The sequence below is a fragment of the Primulina tabacum genome, chromosome 3, assembly GCF_025594145.1.
Source record: "Primulina tabacum isolate GXHZ01 chromosome 3, ASM2559414v2, whole genome shotgun sequence".
Taxonomy (NCBI): domain Eukaryota; kingdom Viridiplantae; phylum Streptophyta; class Magnoliopsida; order Lamiales; family Gesneriaceae; genus Primulina; species Primulina tabacum.
In genome coordinates this window covers 5,453,401-5,475,853 of record NC_134552.1, presented here as the reverse complement: position 1 = coordinate 5,475,853, position 22,453 = coordinate 5,453,401, and the positions used below count along the sequence as shown (strand labels likewise).

The 22,453-nt window shown below is 37.2% G+C and overlaps 3 protein-coding genes across 5 annotated transcripts; 2 read left to right on the top strand and 1 right to left on the bottom strand.

The window, feature by feature from the left end:
• Window positions 1-13: 13 nt before the first annotated feature.
• On the top strand, window positions 14-3,611 carry LOC142539566 (pentatricopeptide repeat-containing protein At2g13600-like). The gene has a single exon (XM_075645120.1). The coding sequence runs from the start codon at window positions 60-62 to the stop codon at window positions 2,292-2,294; it is 2,235 nt and encodes a 744-aa protein (XP_075501235.1). The 5' UTR covers window positions 14-59; the 3' UTR covers window positions 2,295-3,611.
• A 2,208-nt stretch (window positions 3,612-5,819) lies between these two features.
• On the top strand, window positions 5,820-10,823 carry LOC142539565 (isocitrate dehydrogenase [NADP]-like). Of its 2 annotated transcripts, XM_075645119.1 has the most exons (16): window positions 5,820-6,142; window positions 6,234-6,277; window positions 6,391-6,500; window positions 6,926-6,963; window positions 7,047-7,124; window positions 7,221-7,274; window positions 7,351-7,452; window positions 7,536-7,624; window positions 7,722-7,825; window positions 7,907-7,975; window positions 8,071-8,186; window positions 8,375-8,409; window positions 8,495-8,637; window positions 8,931-9,053; window positions 9,317-9,398; window positions 9,525-10,823. In XM_075645119.1, the coding sequence occupies exons 1-16, from the start codon at window positions 5,929-5,931 to the stop codon at window positions 9,528-9,530; spliced, it is 1,407 nt and encodes a 468-aa protein (XP_075501234.1). In that variant the 5' UTR covers window positions 5,820-5,928; the 3' UTR covers window positions 9,531-10,823. The 2 variants fall into 2 exon arrangements, with proteins under 2 accessions (XP_075501234.1, XP_075501233.1); XM_075645118.1 differs by having other exon boundaries at window positions 5,821-6,142; window positions 9,317-10,823.
• On the bottom strand, window positions 10,693-17,522 carry LOC142539564 (ATP-dependent RNA helicase-like protein DB10). 2 transcript variants are annotated; one of them, XM_075645116.1, is made up of 9 exons: window positions 17,364-17,521; window positions 16,258-16,595; window positions 15,278-15,418; window positions 13,843-13,911; window positions 12,836-13,105; window positions 12,175-12,525; window positions 11,756-12,033; window positions 11,177-11,539; window positions 10,693-11,094 (listed from the first exon to the last, which is right to left on the bottom strand). In XM_075645116.1, exons 2-9 carry the CDS (start codon window positions 16,582-16,584, stop codon window positions 10,974-10,976), a joined length of 1,920 nt encoding a protein of 639 aa, XP_075501231.1. In that variant the 5' UTR covers window positions 16,585-16,595; window positions 17,364-17,521; the 3' UTR covers window positions 10,693-10,973. The 2 variants fall into 2 exon arrangements, with proteins under 2 accessions (XP_075501231.1, XP_075501232.1); XM_075645117.1 differs by lacking the exons at window positions 10,693-11,094; window positions 11,177-11,539 and having other exon boundaries at window positions 11,751-12,033; window positions 17,364-17,522.
• Between the last annotated feature and the right edge of the window lie 4,931 nt (window positions 17,523-22,453).

The following is a 22,453-nucleotide window of genomic DNA, read 5'->3' as shown; positions in this document are numbered from 1 at the left end:
ACTCTAGGGTGACGAGGAAACAGCTGGGTTGATTTTTTTGTCATTTTCGGACATGGGAGATGCATGCAAAATCGTGTAATTTTGCATTGCTACAATCTCAACGTGGAGTGAGTATAAGCTTGCCTATCTTCAGCATGACATGTCTTTTGAAAACAGGAAAAAGGCTCAAAGCCTACGTAAGCAAATGCATTTCTCAGCTGCAGCATTTGACAGAAGAGAGGTTAACCAATCATGGAAGTGCCCTCCATGGTCACTTGATCAAAATGGGCCTCGCATCCCAGAAATACATTGCCGTAAAGTTACTGATCATGTATTTAGACTGGAGAAAATCATTCGAAATAGACCGGATGTTGAAGGAGTTTAATGGGTTCAATTTAGTTGTTCATAACTGCTTGATCAACGTGAATCTCGAATGGGGTAATATTAATGAAGCGTGCCGGTTGTTTGATGAAATGCCTGAGAGAAACGAGGTCTCCTGGACTGCCTTGATTTCGGGATTACTGAAGCATGGATATGTTGATGAAGCTATGTGGTATTTTGGGAGAAACCCTTTTCTGAATGTGTTTTCATGGACTGCAGCAATCAGTGGATTTGTTCAAAATAGGCTGAGTTTTCAAGCAATTGAGCTGTACAAGAAAATGCTTCGATCTGGGGTTTTGCCTAATGAAGTTACGTTTACTTCTGTTATTAGGACTTGTGGAGAGTTGGGTGATTTTGAATTAGGAAAATGTATTCTAGGGACGACTGTTAAGATTGGTTTTGAGAATTATTTATCCGTTCGCAACTCTTTGATCACTTTTTATTTGAGGTTAGGTGAAGTTGACTTGGCAAGGAGAGCTTTTGACCGGATGGAGGAAAGGGATGTGATTTCATGGACCTCCATACTTGACATGTATGTTGAAATGGGCGATTTAAGTGGGGCTCGCCGAATTTTTTACGAGATTCCCGAGAAAAATGATATTTCTTGGAGCGCAATGATCGCAAGGTTCAGTCAGAATGGCGATGCAGAAGAGGCATTGAGTCTATTTAGACAGATGATACATCATTCGTTTAAACCAAATGTGTCGTGCTATTCTAGTGTGATTAATGCATTAGCAAGCCTGGAGGCTTTACAGGCGGGAAGGAATATCCATGCTCATGTGTTGAAAATGGGTATGGACGTGAACATATTTGTTGGCAGCGCACTTGTTGATTTATACAGTAAATGTGGAAATACTAAAGCCGGGCGCTTGATGTTCGACTCACTTTCCGGAAAAAACACCGTCTGTTGGAATTCGATGGTCTCTGGTTACAGTTTAAATGGCCAACTTGCCGAAGCAAAAATGCTCTTCGATCAGATACCTAACAAGAATAGCATCTCTTGGAACTCTTTGATAGCTGGTTACGTAGAAACTGAGAATTTCGTTGAAACATTTGAAGTGTTCAATGAGATGATTTTGTCCGGAGAACAGCCGAGCAAATCTACTTTTTCAAGTGTTTTGAAAGCTTGTGCTAGCTTAGCTTCGTTAGAGAAAGGCAGGTATGCCCATGGAAAGGCTGTAAAACTCGGGTTCCAGCAAGATGTTTATGTGGACACTGCTCTATTAGACATGTATGCTAAATCTGGAAGCATAGAGTGTTCTAAAAAGATCTTTGCTCGAATGAAATTGAAGAACGAGGTAGCTTGGACTGCTATGATACAAGGGCTTGCAGAAAATGGATTTGCAGAAGAATCACTCGCCCGGTTCCTGGAAATAGAAGAAACCTCATGTGTTGCTCCAAATGAATTAATGCTATTGTCAGTCCTATTTGCTTGCTCTCACTGTGGTTTAATCGACAAAGGTCTTGACTATTTCTATTCTATGGAGAAGATTTACGGGATAAAACCAAACGAGAGACACTACACGAGCGTGGTGGACATGTTGGCTCGGTCAGGACGACTTTCTGAAGCAGAGAAGTTCATCGAAAATATGCATTGTGCTCCTGAAGGGAACGTTTTAGCTGCCCTTCTGAGTGGCTGTAGGATGTTTGGAGACGAGAACTTGGCAGATTTAACGGGTAAAAAGATGTCCACAATGGTGGAAACTAAGGCTGGAGGATATGTGTTGATGTCTAATATTTATGCTTCTAGTGGGAGATGGATGGATGTTTTGAGTACAAGAAGATTGATGGACGAGAAAGGAGTGAAGAAGAGTGGGGGTTGTAGTTGGATTGAGGTTAGGAATGGAGTGCATGTATTTTATTCACGCGATGAAACACATCCTCAATCTGCTCAAATTCATGGGCTGTTACATTTACTCAATTTACAAACATGACCTTATCAAGCTTTTGTCATTTTCATTTAAGAATATTGCAAAAACTTGTGTGAGTCGGTCTCACGGATCGTATTTTGTGAGACGGATCTCTTATTTGAGTCATCTATGAAAAATATTATTTTTATGTTAAGAATATTACTTTTTATTGTGAATATCGGTAAGGTTGACTCGTCTCACAGATAAAGATTCGCGAGATCGTCTCAGCAAAGACCTACTCTACGTATGGTGACTTTTAGAATATTAATCATTCGACATATTCGGAGATATTATTGATACCCCCATAAGAGCTCGGGTCATGGATGACCCGGAATATCAAGTGGATTCCCAAATCTGAGTGTGTCTGCAGATGGATTCTTCTGGAGCCAGGCAGGTGCAAGCCCATGCTCTACTCTCCGGGCAGTCATAGGCACGGGCGCTCATATAAACTCCCGGGAAGCATTCTACCCGGGCCACCTCGATAACAGTGCCGCACTCGAGTGTTTCAGAAGATAAATCTTGTCTCGAGAAGCGTACCTGACAGAATCCTATTGATGTGATATGATGGAAAAGTAGGGTGGCGTAACAGGAAGTCAACATCAAAGGCTATGAGTGGTAGGTGTACGCATAAATCGAGGTAATCCTTGATTTTCCTTCCTATAAATAGCATGTATGTAATTCATTTGAGGGACTTTGGCTTCCTCTTCTTCTCTGGTTCTGGAGAATAATTCATTCACCAACACATATGTTAACACACATATTTACACCAGTAGCCTTTACTTTCATCTAAGCTACACTGATTCATCTTCACCTGCTGACTTAAGCATTGAAATGGTCACGCCGGACACCTCTCCGGGGCCCATTCACGAGTTCATCTCCCTGTCTGCAGGTCACAGTCGAAGCTATAGCTCACAGATCCATCTACCTTGCTCATTTTCCTGAACTACATTATTGATTCGATCCGGTGGAGCACCCGACCCTGCTCATCCATTTCACCAGGATCGCATCATTGGCGCCGTTTGTGGGAATTTGAGCTCAAGACGTAGATATGGTTTCCATTCAAAAATAAGCTCAACTCTGATTGGCAAACATACAAGTCCGACCAGCTCGGCACTCAGATCTTATATGTGGATTCCATATGGGCTCAAAGCTCAGCAGCTATCCCGGATTGGCATGAAGAGCATTTGCTATGCACTCAGTAGCATACAGCTATATTAGTCACCTAATTTAGCTCAACCAGAGAAGTTTCATTCTACCGGAAATGAATTCGGATTCAATATTTTCAGGTTAGTGATTTGATTTTTAATAAAACTAATATAGCAGCAGGAGCAGAAAGGTTAAAAAGCCAGGGTGATACGAGGCCCAGGCACATTATCTTGAGCCCGGGAGGTACGAGGCCCCGACATCTTATTTAAAGTCCGGGAGACATGAGGCCCCGACACATTTTCATAAGCCCAGGGTTCTCAAACCTGGCTCAGCCTCCGCACCTCGACCACTCCCAAGTCTCGGGACATGCTCCCCGGCCCAAGGCTCCGCACCTTGGTTATTTATAAGCCCAGGGTTATCAAATCTGGCTCGGGGCTCTGCACCTCGACCACTCCCAAATCCCGGGACATGCTCCCCGGCCCAAGGCTCCACACCTTGGTTATTTATAAGCCCATGGTTCTCAAACCTGGCTCGGGGCTCCGCACCTCGACCACTCCCAAGTCCCGGGACATGCTCCCCGGCCCAAGGCTCCCCCACCTTGGTTATTTATAAGCTCAGGGTTCTCAAACCTGGCTCGGGGGTCCGCATCTCGACCACTCCCAAGTCCCGGGACATGCTCTCCGGCCCAAGGCTCCGCACCTTGGTTATTTATAAGCCCATGGTTCTCAAACATGGCTCGGGGCTCCGCACCTCGACCACTCCCAAGTCCCGGGACATGCTACTCGGCCCAAGGCTCCGCACCTTGGTTATTTATAAGCCCAGGGTTCTCAAACCTGACTCGGGGCTCCGCACCTCGATCACTCCCAAGTCCCGGAACATGCTCCCCGGCCCAAGGCTCCGCACCGTGGTTATTTATAAACCCAGGGTTCTCAAACCTGGCTCGGGGCTCCGCACTTCGACCACTCCCAAGTCCCGGGACTAGCTCCCCGGCCCAAGGCTCCGCACCTTGGTTATTTATAAGTCCATGGTTCTCAAAACTGGCTCGGGGCTCCGCAGCTCGATCATTCTTAAGTCCGGGAGACATGAGGTCCCGGCTTCTTATACTTAAGTCCGGGAGATATGAGGCCCCGACATCTTAAGCAAAACCCGTGAGACATGAGCCCCCGGCATCTTATGCAAAGACCGGGAGACACGAGGCCCCGACATCTTATCTCAAGTCCATAAGACACGAGACTCCGGCATTTCATCCCATTTCTGGGAGACATGAAGCCCCCGATGCTTTTATAGAACAAGATTGATTCTCTTTGGGAATCCAAGCATGACTGATCGGGACAGCGAGTATGAGTCTAGACCGACTCTTTAAGGGATGGGTGATGATACCCCCATAAGAGCCCGGGTCATGGATGACTCGGAATATCAAATGGATTCCCAAATCCGAGTGAGTCTGCAGATGGATTCTTCTGGAGCCGGGCAGGTGCAAGCCCATACTATACTCTCCGGGAAGTCATAGACACGGGCTCTCATATAAACTCCCGGGAGGCATTCTACCCGGGCCACCTCGATAACAATGCCGCACTCGAGTGTTTCAGAAGATAAGATCTTGTCTCGAGAAGCGTACCCTGACAGAATCCTATTGATGTGATATGATGGAAAAGTATGGTGGCGTGACATTAAGTCAACATCAAAGGCTATGAGTGGTAGGTGTACGCATAAATCGAGGTAATCCTTGATTTTCCTTCCTATAAATAGCAGATATGTAATTCATTTGAGGGACTTTGGCTTCCTCTTCTTCTCTAGTTCTGGAGAATGATTCATTCACCAACACATATGTTAACACACATATTTACACCAGTAGCCTTTACTTTCATCTAAGCTACACTGATTCATCTTCACCTGCTGACTTAAGCATTGGAATGGTCACGTCGGACACCCCTTCGGCGCCCATTCACGAGTTCATCTCCCTGTCTGCAGGTCACAGTGGAAGCTATAACTCACAGATCCATCTACCTTGCTCATTTTCTTGAACTACATTATTGATTCGATCCGATGGAGCACCCGACCCTACTCATCCATTTCACCAGGATTGTATCAATTATCATCGGCATAAATCTAATTATACATGTTAAACGATTTATAAGTTATCAATATATTATTTCGACATTTTGATGCACCTTCTAAAAAATTACTTAAGCTGTTATAAAGTGCTTATAAACTTAACCAAAACCATCTTCATTCGATATAGGATGAACGATCGGTATACATATTGTGTAATATATATTTGACTTTGAAATTATATTTAATAAACTTTAGAATTATAATAGAAAATTTATGTATTTTTTCCATATAAAATTTTCAGAAATTAATGTTTATAATTTAAATTTTTTTTTGCTGCCTTGACTTGAAAAATGTCTGTAATTAGTTTCGCATTCCGCTGAGGTCAAAAGAAAGGAAGTCTCCAGCATCTTAAACCCCGCGAGCTCCCAATAAAAGCCAAACTTAACCGCCGTCCGCCATGATCTTGGCAACTGCAACTCTATCGTCTCCGCCATTTCTCGCTTGCAGAAACCGTCTAAGCTCGCTAATCTTTTCGAATCCGAGAGTTTCCGCTGGAATGTCGTTCAAGGACCCCCGTGCTCTCTTCACTCGCCTCCCGAACGCCTCAGTTCGCTATTTTTCGGCCGCTGTTAGTAAAATCCAAGTTCAGAACCCTATCGTCGAAATGGACGGTAGTTTTTCGATTATTGCAATCTATTCCCCGATACTATTGGATATTGTTGATGATTGATTGATGTTTTTTTTCATTGTTTTGTTGTTTAGGGGATGAGATGACGCGAGTCATCTGGAAAACGATCAAAGATAAGGTATGAATTGCAGCACTGCTATGCATTTGGTGTTTTGCATTTATTTTTGTGTTTCTCGTTTTTATGTTTAGTTCTGGCTATAACGAGTAGTTGTTTGATGTTGATTATCACAGTTGATATTTCCGTACCTGGAACTGGATATAAAGTATTTCGATTTAGGTATATTGAATCGCGATGCGACGGATGACAACGTTACTGTGGAGAGTGCTGAAGCTGCTCTCAAGTGAGTCTGTTTATATTCTTAATTTTTAGTTGGGAGTTCAATTTTTTGGAGCATCTTATGTTTATCACATTTTCAGTTTGTATTAATTAAGTCAATGAAATATGTGGAGATTAGGTTAAAATTGAGCTGTAATTTTATTTTTCTATATGTTGAGTGTGAGTTTTATTGTTTATTATAGTCGTACAGCTATTTTTTAATGATCTTAAGGACCACAACATTGGAGGCGTCATATCTATGAATAGTACTGTAGTCATGAAGGAAGAAGCGATCAATCAAAGATTCCAGAGTGACTGGAAGCTTCATGTTATGAGATCCATTAGATAAACAGTTATTTGTCGCACTTATAAGTATTTTATATTGGATTATAGTACAGATGAATTTCTCTACGCGAACACAGCTTGAGTGCTTTTATGTTTTGTCTTTAGGTACAACGTTGCCGTAAAATGTGCTACGATCACTCCAGGTTAGCTATTCTATTACATATTCTATGCACTAATCTACATGTTTTATGGTGATTTTAAAGTACAAAGGTTTGACGACTTTCAGATGAGACTAGAGTCAAGGAATTTGGACTGAAAGATATGTGGAGAAGTCCCAATGGAACTATCAGAAATATATTAAATGGTCTGGATGTAAAACATACTGTTATGTTCTCCATCATCAAGGCATTATTATTTCTTGTCCTTACTGACTTAGAATGTTCTCGATGCCTTTATCTAGGAACCGTTTTTCGTGAGCCTATTTTGTGCCAAAACATTCCTAGAATTGTTCCTGGTAAGATATTTCTTCTTATTCCATGAGTAAAAGTGTAAGAGTTTGAACTGTTGTGATACTGTTACCCATTTTGCAGGTTGGAATAAACCCATTTGTATTGGTAGACATGCGTTTGGTGATCAATATCGTGCTACTGACACAGTCATTAGAGGTCCTGGAAAGCTTAAAATGGTTTTTGGTGAGATGACAATGCAATATTTCTATCATATACTGAATTTCAGAATGAGTGGTGACATTGAAACTCTTCTGTTTGGTTGTTAGTGCCAGAAAATGGTGATGTACCGCTAGAACTGGATGTACATGACTTCAAAGGTCCCGGAGTTGCCCTTTCTATGTTTAATGTTGACCAGGTACGTCTTTTTGTTGATTTCCTTGAAACATGCTACCTTTTCATGAGGGACGTATGCAAATTTATTCCACCTTATAATGTCTTTGATTAACTTTCAGTCTATTCGAGCATTTGCTGAATCATCATTTGTAATGGCCTTGGGGAAAAAGTGGCCTCTCTACTTGAGTACAAAAAATACCATCCTTAAGAAGTATGATGGCAGGTATTTGAAGATCATAGCATACTTGTTCAACGTTTTCACTCGTAAAGAGTCTGGATTTGCTTAACATTTTGACCATATCAGGTTCAAGGATATATTTCAGGAGGTATATCTAGAAAAGTGGAAGGAAAAATTTGAAGAGCATTCGATATGGTTTCTTTCTCTCTCTTTTAGGGTAGTCATTGGCCTACCTTCATTGTTCTCTGTATTATTATTATTTAATTAACAAAGACTTTACTCTTGCATAGGTATGAACACCGATTGATTGATGACATGGTCGCTTATGCAATGAAGAGTGAAGGTGGATATGTTTGGGCTTGTAAAAATTATGATGGAGATGTCCAAAGTGATTTGCTTGCCCAAGGTGATTTTCATCTTGAAAAAGAATAAATTCTTATTATTTTGCCATGTTTCCAATGTGGTTTGAATCAAAGGTCACTGAAAAAATAGGTCCCTCAATTCTTATTATTTTGCCATGTTTCCAATGCGGTTTAAAGATGCATAGAATATCATAAATATTGGAAGAATTGCTGACGTCCATTTACTTTGCAGGATTTGGTTCATTAGGACTTATGACGTCTGTTTTGGTTAGTCCTGATTTGGCACAAGTTGTAGTACCTCATGAAATCTGTTTGGTTCGTGAATTGGGTGATCTATCTTTCTGCCTTGCAGCTCTCTGGTGATGGTAAAACTTTAGAAGCAGAGGCTGCTCATGGGACTGTGACCCGGCATTTTAGGTTGCATCAAAAGGGTCAAGAAACCAGCACAAATAGCATCGCATCCATTTTTGCCTGGACACGAGGATTAGAACATCGGTTAGTTTAGCTCTGGATATTAGTAGTTTATTGGGTGTGGGATCCCTGTTTTTGAGCTCATAAAACCCTGACAATCTGCCACAGCTTAATTATTTTTCTATTCAGCCAGAGTCTTGACGCTTGCAGTTGGATGCAATTATTTGTTTCTGTTCTGTTTTAGTTGTGATTAAACTCTGAAACCAGGTTTAAAACGTGAAAAACATTATAGGAAGCATGTGATTGAAAAAGCCTCATGTATTTTATAATTCAGCTACTGAACTAAATATGGTTTTGTATTTCTACATCTCTCCCAGTGCCAAGCTCGATGGCAATGAGAAGCTGTTGAATTTTGCTCACAAGTTAGAAGCAGCATGCGTTGAGACAGTGGAATCTGGAAAGATGACTAAAGATCTCGCTATTTTGACTCATGGGTCAAAGTAAGTGGCTGTTTTTCAATGTTAACAACATACTCATCTAATGATAGACAGAAAGTTGCTATAAACGAAATCTTGAAAGGTATTTTTTCTCTGTGTTAATAGTGTTTTCAGTAATGTTAACATACGGATTCCACTGTCAACTGTGGCACTCATGTTGTTGCGACAGAATGTAAATGCAGTTGCATAATACTTTACTAATAATATACTACTTATGTTGAGAAATATATCTTGTTACGGTGCCTCATGTTCTGATTTTTGTTCAGGGTGTCAAGAGACATGTACTTGAACACTGAAGAATTCATTGATTCTGTCGTGCACAGTCTCAACTCAAAGCTTCATGATGTGGTACCCGTTTAAAACATCGGTTTTAGTTATGAGCATGTATCCTATTTAGTGAGCCGATAGAGAGAGGTGGGGTTGGTGCTTATAATTCCTGCTTGGTTCTGAGAGAGGTGGATCTTACTCTTGTAGGTTTGACCTTCGGCTTCTTTAACCACGATGGTGTGTATCCGATGAACTTCAATGAGATTTTACATTCACCTAGGTATAGAGGCTTTGATAGATCCAACTACTGTGTAGCCAATCAAGTGGGTAAGAACAAGATGAAGATTTTGTTGGATAAAAATTTGATGATTTGATGTGTGTGTGTGTGTGTGTGTTTCCTACTAATGATTTTAACTGCATTTGAAAATTTTATTGACGTGTGACTGGCAAAGTAAATTGACTTGTAGCTTTGTTAATGCATTTTTCAAAAACAATTTTTTGCAATTGTGCCTTGGTGTAATGTTATCTCAGCCACTCAGAGAATGGGAGAGAACCGCAGGCTAAATTCGAAACAGTCAAAACCAGGCGATTGCTGAATATTTACTATTGCTTTCTTAATATTTTTTTCGGAAATAAAGATAAAATAAAAACTTATGTTTCATTGCTTTTATTTATATTAAAAATATATATTTGGGTTATGAATTATTATTATTTTAACTAAGGGGGTGGGGTTTGTGGGTTTAGAACCCATGACTGGGAGTGGTGATGCCACTTGATTGAGATCAAAGTAGTCATTGGCGTTTCGATTTTAATTATATCTCATCCAAACTGGAGTTTCTAATTCTGCTGCTGGTACGAGAAATATTGGACTCGATGAACGAAATGCTTCGATGATAATTCATATGGGTCGCAACTAATTTTGTCATTTTGATTGTTGCAAGAGGACGGGTTGCCTTTCGTATCTCCACAACAGTCGATGACAAGGACGTAGTCAGTTTCGAGTGGCACCAAAAAAATGACGATGATGCTTAAGCTCAAATAATTCTTGATCTCGAGTTAGCGTTTCTAAACAGCTTAAACTATACAATCCCCATAGATTTTTAAATTTATTGCATAGAAGTGACCATAACAGTAAAGACAAATAATATAATAAATTTCTCAAAAATGAGATTGAAGACTCAAGGCATAGCTAGAGTCGCGAACCCAGTCAAAACCAAGCTCAAGTGGAGTCTTAACCTAGCTGGCTCCCAAACAGCTCGGCTCAGGTCGAAATCCTTGTTGATGTTACAAATGTTGCAACATAATAGAGCATCAGCCACAACTTACGCATCCGTATGTGTCACTTTTTTGGGGTCAATTTTCTTAACACTCTATAAGAAATAACACTACACATTTTTATACGAGAAATCGCACAATATTTGTCCACCTCCTGTCTCTATGGTAAGCAAGTGTACAACAAATGATTAATAGTAATGTTTTCGAGTTGAAGTTAATTAAAGTAGTCGATCACAAATACTTTGCAGCTACGAAATGCATCTATGATCCACCGAACTGTATTCAGCCCCATCTATCAATATCACTGACGTGCTATCAAGCCCTCTTCTGGTGACACCTTACCTTCCTCCCTTTCTCTATGAATGGGGAGGTTTAATACACTCACTCCCATCTTGACTTCCGGTTTGGGGATCTACTGCGACTTCTGCCGCTTCTATTTTCATCAGCCATTTTGCCATTAATTTGAGAGCTCTTGTATTGATGGCTCCCAGCGGCACCAGTTCTGTTGATTATATCAACAGCTATCATATCACAAGTTCAACATACATGACCAAGATTAAATGAACCATTCAATTGTAACATACCTATCACGTCTGTGGTCAGAGTCACGACCGCCAGCCCTGTTATCCGTCAATACTGACATTCCAAAAGAACTCCTTGCCCCGTTTCGTTCACCAAAGGTAGAATCATTAAGCCTTCTAGGGCCTGAACCAAACTGGTGCCTGGATTTTCCTGCTGCACCACCCCGTGAGGCGGCCATATCACGAATTTCAACTGAGACATGTTGATTTGCTCCTTCCAAAAGCTTGACTAAAGCAGCCGCGTGCTTAGCATCATCGCTGCAGAAAAAAGTATAAGCCACTCCAGTGGCACCTGCCCGCCCAGTTCTTCCTATTCTGTGAACATAGTCCTCTATTCCATTCGGGAAGTCATAATTTATCACCACCCTGTGACAATAAATTTCAGGAAGGGCCTACTTTCCAAACTTTTCCAAAATCCACAAAATATTCTTCTGTATCTTAGTTGATTAATTTCTGTCGTCTATATCATTATTATATGTACATGTATTTAAGTACAAAAAAAATAACATCCCAAAAAACCACATACTTGTATTGTGTTTATTGCCCAAAAATTATTATAAGATCAATTTAACAGCCACCTACTTGATATCCTTGATGTCCAGGCCACGGGCAGCGACATCAGTGGCTACAAGCACTGGGGTTCGTCCTGTGCGAAACTGAGTCAAGACATGATCCCTCTCAGCCTGAGATTTGTCTCCATGTATTGCCGCAGCTACAAATTGTTGGGCTAGAGCACCAGCAAGTTGGTTGCACTTTTTCTTTGTAGAACAGAAAATAATAACCTTCGATCCTGGTTCTTGAGATCTTATTATCTGTTCTAGGCGCCTCAACTTATGCCCTGATGACATAACTTCAACATGCTGTGGCAGACACATAAAATACATCAATATTCCAATACGTAACCAAAAATTGCAACTAAAAAGAAAATAGTAGATCATAAAGTTATACTTAGTCAAAAGGAAACTAATAGAATGGAGATTACAAATCAGTCAAATATGGACCTGTGTTATTGCACTGTTTGCAGCAAGTTCGTCGACGCTGCCAATGTTAACCTGAATAGGGTTAACCAATAGATTAGCAGCAATTCTGCGCACCTCCTTTGGCCATGTAGCAGTGTACATCAGGGTTTGCCTGTGAGAAGGAACTTCCTTCACAATTTTCCTGATCTGGGGTTCAAATCCCATGTCCAGCATTCGGTCTGCCTCATCTAACACCAAATATGAAACTTGACGGAGACTAACTTTTCTCGATTCCAAAATATCATTCAAACGACCAGGAGTAGCGACCACGATATCTACGCCCCTGAACAGGTCTCTCAGCTGAGGGCCTTTTTGTGCGCCTCCATATAAGCACTTAACAAGTCAAAAATCAAAACAAAAATCAGCAACAAACTCAAGGAACGCTGGTCTCTAAAATAAAATGCGGGCATTGAGATTCAGGAGACAAAAGGTTTCACTTTTCAAACGATGGGAGCTTCCTGGATAAATGGCAAGGAAATAGTAATAAACAGGTAAAATAATATGGACAAATAAATCATACAAATCTATATGCCACCTCAAATAGTAAAGTTAGATGCACATCGTAGCAACCGACCACAGACTAGTAAGAAACTCATTCTAACTGAACAAAAGTCAATAAGAAAATCCAGCATCAAACACATACCGTGCAAGTTATCTTAGATGATCTTCCAAACTTCACGGCTTCATCTAGTATCTGAGTTGCCAACTCTCTTGTTGGAGACAACACCAAAACTGTTGGTCCTAATATAGGATTGTTACGCAATTGCTTCAGATGAATGAAACCTGGAATCAAGTAACCCAAAGTTTTTCCCGAGCCTGTCTTGGCAATGGCTACAATATCACGACCTTGCAGAGCAATAGGCCATGTCTGTGCCTGGATGGGAGTCGGCACAGAAAAACCAGCATGTCGTACCTGAAAAATGAATGTAAGGGGAGGGAAGATTCCAATAATCAGATGAGTTCCCTTAAATCTTCGGACTGGTTTCATTTGAATTTTATACAAGGGGCCGAGGAAAGAAGAAGCATCATCTGTCGGAAAAGACATGCACTGCTTGCTGGTACCAACAAGAATATGACGCATCTTCTCTTCGTACCAAGGGCAGACAGAATCATTTCCAACAGAAGTCACAGCGATACTCGGGTGATTCAAAAGCCCTTCTAAAAAATTGACAAACTATAGGGGTGCACCAAATCACAGGTACTACTTCAAATGTTCCGATTAGTTTCATTTGGACTTATGCAACTGGCCAAGGCAAGAAGAAGCATCATTCCTCGGTGTAGAAATGCAATGCTTTCTGATGCCAACAAGACAAGCAGGACACTTCTTCTCTCTTCAGACCAGGGGGCAGAAGCCCAGCCAAGTTTGGATGATTCGGAACGCCCTTCACAAAAACTTGTCCACCGATAAGGGAGCTCCAAACACATGCAACCCCCCACAGGACGGCACAGTGTACGACATTTGGCTCCTACCTGGAGCCAATATCGCACCTGCGACAACAAAAAGTACAGATGGTTCAAGTAAGGTTTGTTATTCTCCACAATGGAACTCCGGTAGGCACTGAACCTTACAAAAAATTACTTGACTCATGGTTAAGACTTCAATTTTTTCTGGCCATCGAAAGATCTCAAATATACAAAATAAATCCATACCTCCCTTAAAATCTCAGGAGGAAAACCAGTGGCTTCAAAAGTGGTGAAAGGTTGGATTTCCAGATCTCCCTGGTAAATTGAAGGGTCAATCATATACAACTTACAAAAGTAATTATTTTTCACACGAATAATGTAAAGAAACATAAATATGCATATGCGCACAGAGAGGAAGAGAGATGGGTATGCTAGACATGCAGAGGTATCAGAACAAGACAAAGCAGAAATCCAAATTTAACAAGAATAGAATGCCATATCTAAAATAACATCATTTTTAAGAAAACTGATCATGATGTCAGTATTGTTTCACTTTTTAAAAAAAAATTGCACTCATGCAAATGACAAATCCATATCCACGTGTTAGAAACCAACAGCTCTATCAATCGGCTATCTTGGTTGGCCATAATCCTAATTTGACTCAGTAGCTCAAAAAACCTCATTCTAATGCCTAGATTGGTATGGTAGAATTGGTTGAAAATGGAACGAACATTCACAAACTTGTTCCGAAAAACATGATCGGTATGTTTAGACACAGGAATGCCCATTCCCTCCCTGTTTAGCTAATTATGTTCCTTCATTTCTTTCTTTGACAGTACAATCCTTGATTATATCATCTTTGATAATATATAATAATAAATAATAGCAGTAATAATTATAGTAACAACAATAATTATAAAATAATATAATAATTATTATTATAGTAACAGTAATAACAACAAGCTACAATAATCATAAATATAATGATGATAACTTTAAATGTTCTATTGCGTCATTGTAGAGAATCATGATCATAATAATAACAAAAAATTCATAATGATAATAATAATTATTATTTTTATAATAAAAAACAAAATAATCATACAGTTAAAATGTTATTAATAATAAATATAATCTACTGATAATAATAATCAAAATAATAATAATTATTATACTAATAAATTTCTTGAATATTTTTATTTTCATTTTTTAGCTACACTCTGATTTGATCATTAACAACATTTCCATTTATCCATACCATTTAGTTGTTTAAACTACCAGTACAATAAGTATATCCCATTCCTTTCTTGAGGCTAGGTTTCTACCGCTCCTTCCTCATCCACATTACATCACAAAACTGATTCCATTTTCACCTTATTCCATTCCTATATACCAATCTAGGCCTAGGTGTCAAAAAGTTCTCAAATTCTAAATTGACTCGACAGTCAAAAAACAATCTAAGCTTCAAGAGCCATTTATCAAATTTAAATTGCCGTAAAATTGGTCTTCAAATTCAATTACATAACTTCGGCTCTCCATCATCACCTAAGCAAGACATCCATTTAGCTAAGTTCAGAGTCAGAATAAAGGTAGGTCCTTTCAAGATTTTAGATTTATATAATTAGATAAAAAAATAATGTCTCTATAAGAGAATTATGCAAAGAGAGTCATAGATGCTTACAGTAACTGTAATTTCATGTTGGATGCGAAAAGACTCAACAGACAAACTGCTATCAGCACCATTAGATGTATATGATCCATGTCCAGCATTGGTTTTCCCATTTGATGAATTTTGCAAATAATCTGATCTGATCCTGGCAGTCTAACATAAATAGGAAAACACAGTGAGTTTATCCAACAAAGCAAATTAGTTTCATAAAAGAAAAAACAAACTTCAAGATAACTTATTTTTTTGCCAACCGAATACACAGATAGATCACCAGCATCAAGTCACAACAGGGTCTTTGAGTAAGCATTGCTCATGTATTGTAAAAATGAATAATCATCCTAACTACATTAAACTAAAAAGGGCAGAAGCAGAATAGGAAAGAGTGAACAAGTGCTTTCATTTTTCACTTTACAAAATGGAATTTTTAGAATTAACCCATTAACAACTGAAGCTAATGACAAGATATATTCTCATCACAGTCAACCCAATAGGCAGGAATGAAGGTTTTAAGAATTGATTAGGCCAGATTATACACACAAAAAAAAATGTTCAGTTTCGCTGGTAAAAAAATACCATATGAAAATGAAGTGCTGATCCTTCTGTGACTAAAACCAATCTATTTCTACCAAGACAGACAATTAGAAAAATAAAAACACATAGTATTCTTTGAATTCAGAATGAAACCATCATCAAGGAAAAAACAGGTCTATCAATGTCATCATGTCAATTAATCAGAATAAAAAGTACAGATAGCTGAATATTAGACACTTCATGAATCACGATGTTTATATAACACCGAAACAGTCTGAAAACATGACCATAGAAAATAATGGAGCACTAAAAATGTGATTGACTAAACCTATCTTGGACGTATAGACTAATGCCATAACCCAAACAGGACAACCCCACCTAAACAAGAGGGTCCAAAAAATTAGTTACCAAACAAGGCATGTAATGATGTAAAGCATTTAAAAGATAACTACTTGATATACCTGATAACTTCCAGAGCCGGAGGCATTTTTTACTGGACCATTCCCACCATTGCTAACTTTGATATATTTATCATCAGCAGCATCACCATTATTGCGATTGCCATGGGACGATTTTTGAACCGATGAACTCAAAGATTTGTGAGATGGAACAAAGCTTGCCAGCGAAGGAGCTACAGGTCTCTCATACTGAGTTACATCAGTCTCTGGATTCCAAAAGTAAACATAACCTGTACTGCCATCAACCAAACCTATCCATGGTTTTGGGAGAGTGGGATCTTCTGGTGCATATCGTATGCCAGTTGATGAGGCAGTTGCAGCAGCGACCATATCAAAGTATCCTTTAACATCAACAAATGCAGATACTCAGGAATTAAGGGGAGAGAAAAAGAGAAAAGCTGACCCCTAGCCTCCACGGGTTAAATCATATGACATATTACTCAAATTAGCACTCATTCCTATATTCTAGACCCTCTCTACAGTAAAAGAAACGATAAAAACAAAAACCACGGATGTGGAAGGAAACATCAAATACATACATAGCACATAAACACAATGGCGAACGAGAGAACTCAATTAATTACGAAATCTATAAATAACACAGTTAATTACCGAACCCAAAAGCTATGCAGTGGTGGTCAGTGGTCACCAAAATATCTTAAGAACAGAACCAAAACAAGACCATATCATAGAGGCATTCGTGTCTGCTCAGATAATCAAATAACTTATACAGTTAACATTTATCCGGGTATAAATCACAAAGATATACAGAAGTATTAGCATCAGCACAACTAATTAAAACATAAATTACGGAAAACGCCGATTTCATGCAATTATAACATGTATAAGCCGCCGTAACACCAATAAAAAAAACCAGAGCACCAGGAACAAAACACGGAAAAACAGCAAAGGAATAAATCCCAAAAATCAGAATAAAACACGCGGCATGTTCTCTTTTAGAAACACCTTAAAAATCCTGATCCGAAACCCTAAATATCTGATTGCGCAAATATCCAATAAATCAACATACGCACATCAAACACTACTCGGATCTAGAAAAAGAACAGAACCAATCTAGAGTGTTGCAACTTGTAAGCGAGAAACCGTACCGCGTCGGTTTTACAATATGAAAGGAGGAAACAGGCGCTCCTTCTCAATCCTACCAAATTTTCAATCGTGAATCGTGCGAGAGAGATCGAAAAGGGGAGAAACAGCCTCGCTTCCCAGAATCGAGAAACCTAGGCAAACAAAGAGGGCTTATTCTACGGTTGATCTGGGTATTTATAGTACAAGGTCGGGCAATCAGAGACGCGTGGTTGGTTTATTTTTAGAGCATAATTGGAGTGCAATTGCCGACGCAAACATTTCAAAATAACACTTTAGTCCTTCAAATTTAAATAATACAACACCATTAAATATATATATATAAGTATAATTGTAATGACTAATTTATAATATTTATTAAATTTTAGGGACGCAAAAATAACATAAAAATTAGTATGTAATAAATATTATGGAAAGATGAAAATATAAATATTCTTATTTTGTTATATTTTTCTTATATATAAAAAATTAAAACATAGTTGTTTTGTAAACAAGAACGGTCTATATATTTTTACTTTGAGATTTTACATGAAAGATATTCGAATTTGGTTTTTTATATCAATTTTAATTAAAAAAATAAATAAAATTTATTTTAAAAAATATTGGTCACTTTATTTAAAATAATCAAATTATATAATCGTTTGTTATTTTTAATAAGCTTGAAAATTTTATATTAGTACGTTAAACATCAAACATAAATTTACCTTTATATAATTTAAAAAAAAAGCGACAAAATATAGTCTGTCAACCGAAATATTATTTACTATTTTATTATATTTACCATAATTAGTTTAAAAAATATTTGTTCATTTTTTCGTCCTAAAAATATAATAAATACCATAATTTAATCCTGGTCATTATATTTAACAATAAAATTGATGGTGAGAACTAATTTTATTACATTCTTAAAAGTTTAGGGACTAAAGTGTTTAATCAAAATATTCAAGGAAAGTCTTTTTTAGTAAGAAAGAAAGTAGGAAGACTAAAAATATTGGTTTTTCCTACTTTTTGTACACACTTAGCCTGTATATATTTGGAGTAGGTCTATTGTGAGGCGGTCTCCCCAATCTTTATCTGTGAGACGGGTCAACCCTACCGATATTCACAATAAAAAGTAATACTCTTAGCATAAAAAGTAATATTTTTTCATGGATGACTCAAATAAGAGATATGTCTCACAAAATACGATCCGTGAGATCTTTTCACCCAAGTTTTTGTCATATATTTGGTTGATTATATATGTGTGTGTGACTACGAAATTTTTTATTGTTTACCAAACGATACCAACTTTGAAAATAAAAAAATGACTGAGAATCTAAACGCGTTGATATTTTGTCGTTTCTTAAATCGTTGCATCCTTCCACGGATAAAAATTAGTTGGGCCAAAAATTTACATTCAATGAAGGGCGTCGTTCTCTTGGGCCATTTTGCCTATATATTTTTCTCTCTTGTCTATTCAGCCCATTTCTTAATTCCAAAGGCCCAAGCTGAAATTTCCCACCATGTCTCTGATAATTAAAGTAAGAAAACTTCTCCTCTCTCAGAGATTTCCTTTTCAATGGTAAACTGAAGTATTGCATTTTATCACTTGTCATTTCTCGATTGAATAAACTCTATGAGTTAGAACAAATCTCCAAATACGACCTGGATCCATTTTCACCACTGGAGCCGAACCGACAGGCTTCTGCCAAATGGACAGCAGGCTCAGGATCGGGTTTGAATTTGGGTCAAATAGAATATGCCCGGATGCAGTAGAAGCTGGCCCGGCTAATAAAGCCTCTACCGAGCCGAATGCCTTGAGTAGAATACAATAATTTTTTCAAAGGTTGGCCTGGGAAAGAGATCAAAACCATGATTAACCATATTTAAGCAATTTCGATGCTGGATAAAATGGGATTTTTTTTATTACAGTAATTTAATGTTTGTTAATAAAATAAAAATATTGGAAATTTTATATCAGTCTCTAGCCAATTCAAAATTTTTTATGTTAAAAAATTGTGGGCTCCTTCATTTCCCTAAATAGAAATTTTATGCACTTAGTCTTAACTTTACTAAAATTATAAAATAAATATATTTATATATATGCTTAACTAAATTCGTGTTATTTAGAGAAAGTTTAAGAGAGTTTTTGCATATTTTAAAGTGATTTTTCTTGATATTTTTCGAAAGTAAATAAGAAGCAAAAGTAAGAAGTGTTTGAAATAAAATATCTAAACTAATGTAAAATAAAGTTCGAGTGTTTGGAGAAAAATGACTTCCAAACTTATTTTGGGTAAAATTACAACAATACGCTTAACATACGTAAATTGTCCTTTTGCTTGTCTAAATTTTGATATTCACACCGTCAACATATATAAAATATTTTATATCAAATTAATTATATTTTTATACCTGAATTCTTGAAAATTTATATAATTTAATAAAAATAAAATAAACAAATGAAAAAATTTGTATGAATGACCAGGTAAAAAAGTAAATCTATAAATTATAAAAATATAATTTTTAAAATATAAAATGTTTGTAATAAAATATGATTTTGAATTTTATGGATTTCGTTCGAAATTTTTAAAAACTCAAACATAAAAAAATTTGATATTCTATCAAATCTATAAAAATATTTATAAAAATTGAGAGTAATTGTGGAATATTTTTTAAAATTTCAGATGTCAAATTATAATTTTAAACCATTAAAAAAAAAAAAAAACAGAAACAAAAAATCAACTCAATCTTCTTTCTAGTTTTTGGTTAAAAGTTATAGAGATTGGTGCAGAAACTGCGTTTCACAGATACTCCAAAACACTTTCACCCAGCTAGAATCCAGAAAATACATCTTAAAAGCTCTTTCAAACACTCTCTTAGTGCTTGACGTTGATCCTTCACCAACCTTCTTGCTTTTTTAGAAAAACGAGTACATGTAACAATGTGGATTGTTTCAAATTCTACCAATTGATATAAACTTTGTACTTCAAAAAAAAAGTACCAAAACCATTTCATCAAAGTTTTTCCGGGATGTTAATTTATTGTTACAACTTTAATTTTAAAGCGATGAATAATTTTTTATTTTTAATTTTTTTTAAGGGGGGAGGCATTCATTCGAGTCTTTATTTCTCAGCATCTGTTAGATTTCCGTAATTGGAAAAATTAATTTTAAAATTTTTTGGTATTGTGAGATATCCATAAATTGTGCTAACCTGCGTGCCCCAAATGGGATTGCTCATTTATGGGAATTTCACGGATTGGGCGTGCAACGTGAGAAATGTACAATGTACCCAAGCATGACTTCATCATCCACAACTTCTATATCTTTAATAATGCATGCAAGAGGGCCTAAAGGTGTAGTCGAGATGGTAGACTATGACATATAAGTTTCAAGAGGTTTAGGCCATTTTCGACGGTCTGAGAGAAGTCGTGCTCAATATCCAGGTAGCCCCGATGGGTCATCATAATGGTCAGGGTATCATCTCATTCATCTAAATCCATCGAGGGTCATCTAGAGATTCATATTGAGCTTGATTTACCTAGAATCGCTATGAGGTCATCCGAGATATCAACCCAATCGATCTCCTATATCATGATTTTATCGAAAAGAATCTGATATCTCCCAGCAAGTATCGTGATTTTCATCAACATCACTTACCGATGATTTGAAAACAAAACTCATGCTCTGGATTCTTATTCGTTGCTAAGTAACACAATCATCGTGTATGATTAAACACAAACCAAAATATATAATAAGTGATAATGTTACAAGTTAGATATTTCAATTTGTACAAAATATCAAGTGCTACAACTTTCACAATCATCTAGTAGGAAAATTATTGCTAGGTAATATAGTTATTGTGTCTATAATTGGTGATAATTATATATTTTAAATATTTAATTGTAAAGCATATCAACTGTTATGACCCAAACACCCCTTTAGTTGGGCATTTATTGTTTATTGGACAACGATTAAAGGCGTTTACGAATCGAATCAAATCGTGTATGAAGAAAATTTTAAGGCTCAAATTAGGTAGACTCAAGTTCGATTTCGATTCAACTCTCAAAATTTTAGTATTTTTTGCTTGAATTTGGTTCGATTAAAGCTTCAAATTCGAGTTCGACTCGAAATATTTGAACATATTCGCGAGCTACTCGAAAACAAAGACTCAAAATATATTTATTTAGTATATAATTACATTTTATGAATAAAATATTAAAAATTGCAATTTGCTTGCAAACTATCGAATAAAATAATTTGGGCTTGAATTTGATTTGGAAAAAAATTAGAACATGTTTGAGTTTAGCTGAAATTCAATAATTTCAAACGTGAATCAAATATAATCAAATAACTCATAGATCGAATCGATTTCTTTGCACCTCTAGGAGCAATAATAATCCCTACTGTGAAAGCGATTGAGATCGATGTTCTAAAAGGCGCCATCGCCTAGGTGCTAGGTTGTCGCTCACCTCCCCGATTTTTAGAAGTCGCATAATGTAATATACATGATTTGTTTATTTTTTAATTTAATTTTGTAAAAAAAAAAAGATTGTTTTATATATTTTTCAATCAATTTGTATAAAGATGAAGAATATGTCATTGATTTTGAATTGAAACATGATAAAGAGTAATTATTTGAGAAATACGGAGATAAATAAGAAAATCATATATTTAAGTAAAAAAAGAAAAACTGTATAAACGCCGTCAAAGCGGCTGCCTAAATATCCAGACGGTAGACAATAGGCGGTGGGTAGCTGTCCACATACCTCTTTATAAAACATTGTTCGAGATATATCTCATAAATATTTAAAATATCTAATCTGTATAATTATTACATATTCAAACTTTTAAGCAACAAGCCCAGTTTGATTTTTTTAAAAAATCATATTTCTGTCATCCATATTTATTTATCTACGGTTTTGGTATATTATTTATCAAATTTTATTATTATTCTTATATATTCTCATTTTCTTGCAATTTGAGTCATTTTTTTTTATCGGTGATACTCCATGGATGAGCCCATCAAGATCTGGCCCAAACCCCCGGCCCATATCTAAGGCCCACAGGTAGCCCACAGGTGAAGGGCCCATGACAAGCCCGGGTATTCTCCTATAA

Excerpts from the sequence above, each read along its gene's own strand:
- LOC142539566 (XM_075645120.1), top strand. The coding sequence starts at position 60 with ATGCATGCAAAATCGTGTAATTTTGCATTGCTACAATCTCAACGTGGA.
- LOC142539565 (XM_075645118.1), top strand. The coding sequence starts at position 5,929 with ATGATCTTGGCAACTGCAACTCTATCGTCTCCGCCATTTCTCGCTTGC. Across the intron at positions 6,964-7,046 it reads ATGTGCTACGATCACTCCAG|ATGAGACTAGAGTCAAGGAA; the intron begins GTTAGCTATTCT and ends GACGACTTTCAG. Across the intron at positions 7,625-7,721 it reads CTATGTTTAATGTTGACCAG|TCTATTCGAGCATTTGCTGA; the intron begins GTACGTCTTTTT and ends ATTAACTTTCAG.
- LOC142539564 (XM_075645116.1), bottom strand. The coding sequence starts at position 16,584 with ATGGTCGCTGCTGCAACTGCCTCATCAACTGGCATACGATATGCACCA. Across the intron at positions 15,419-16,257 it reads CCGGCTCTGGAAGTTATCAG|ACTGCCAGGATCAGATCAGA; the intron begins GTATATCAAGTA and ends TATTTATGTTAG. Across the intron at positions 11,540-11,755 it reads CTGGACATCAAGGATATCAA|GGTGGTGATAAATTATGACT; the intron begins GTAGGTGGCTGT and ends TTATTGTCACAG.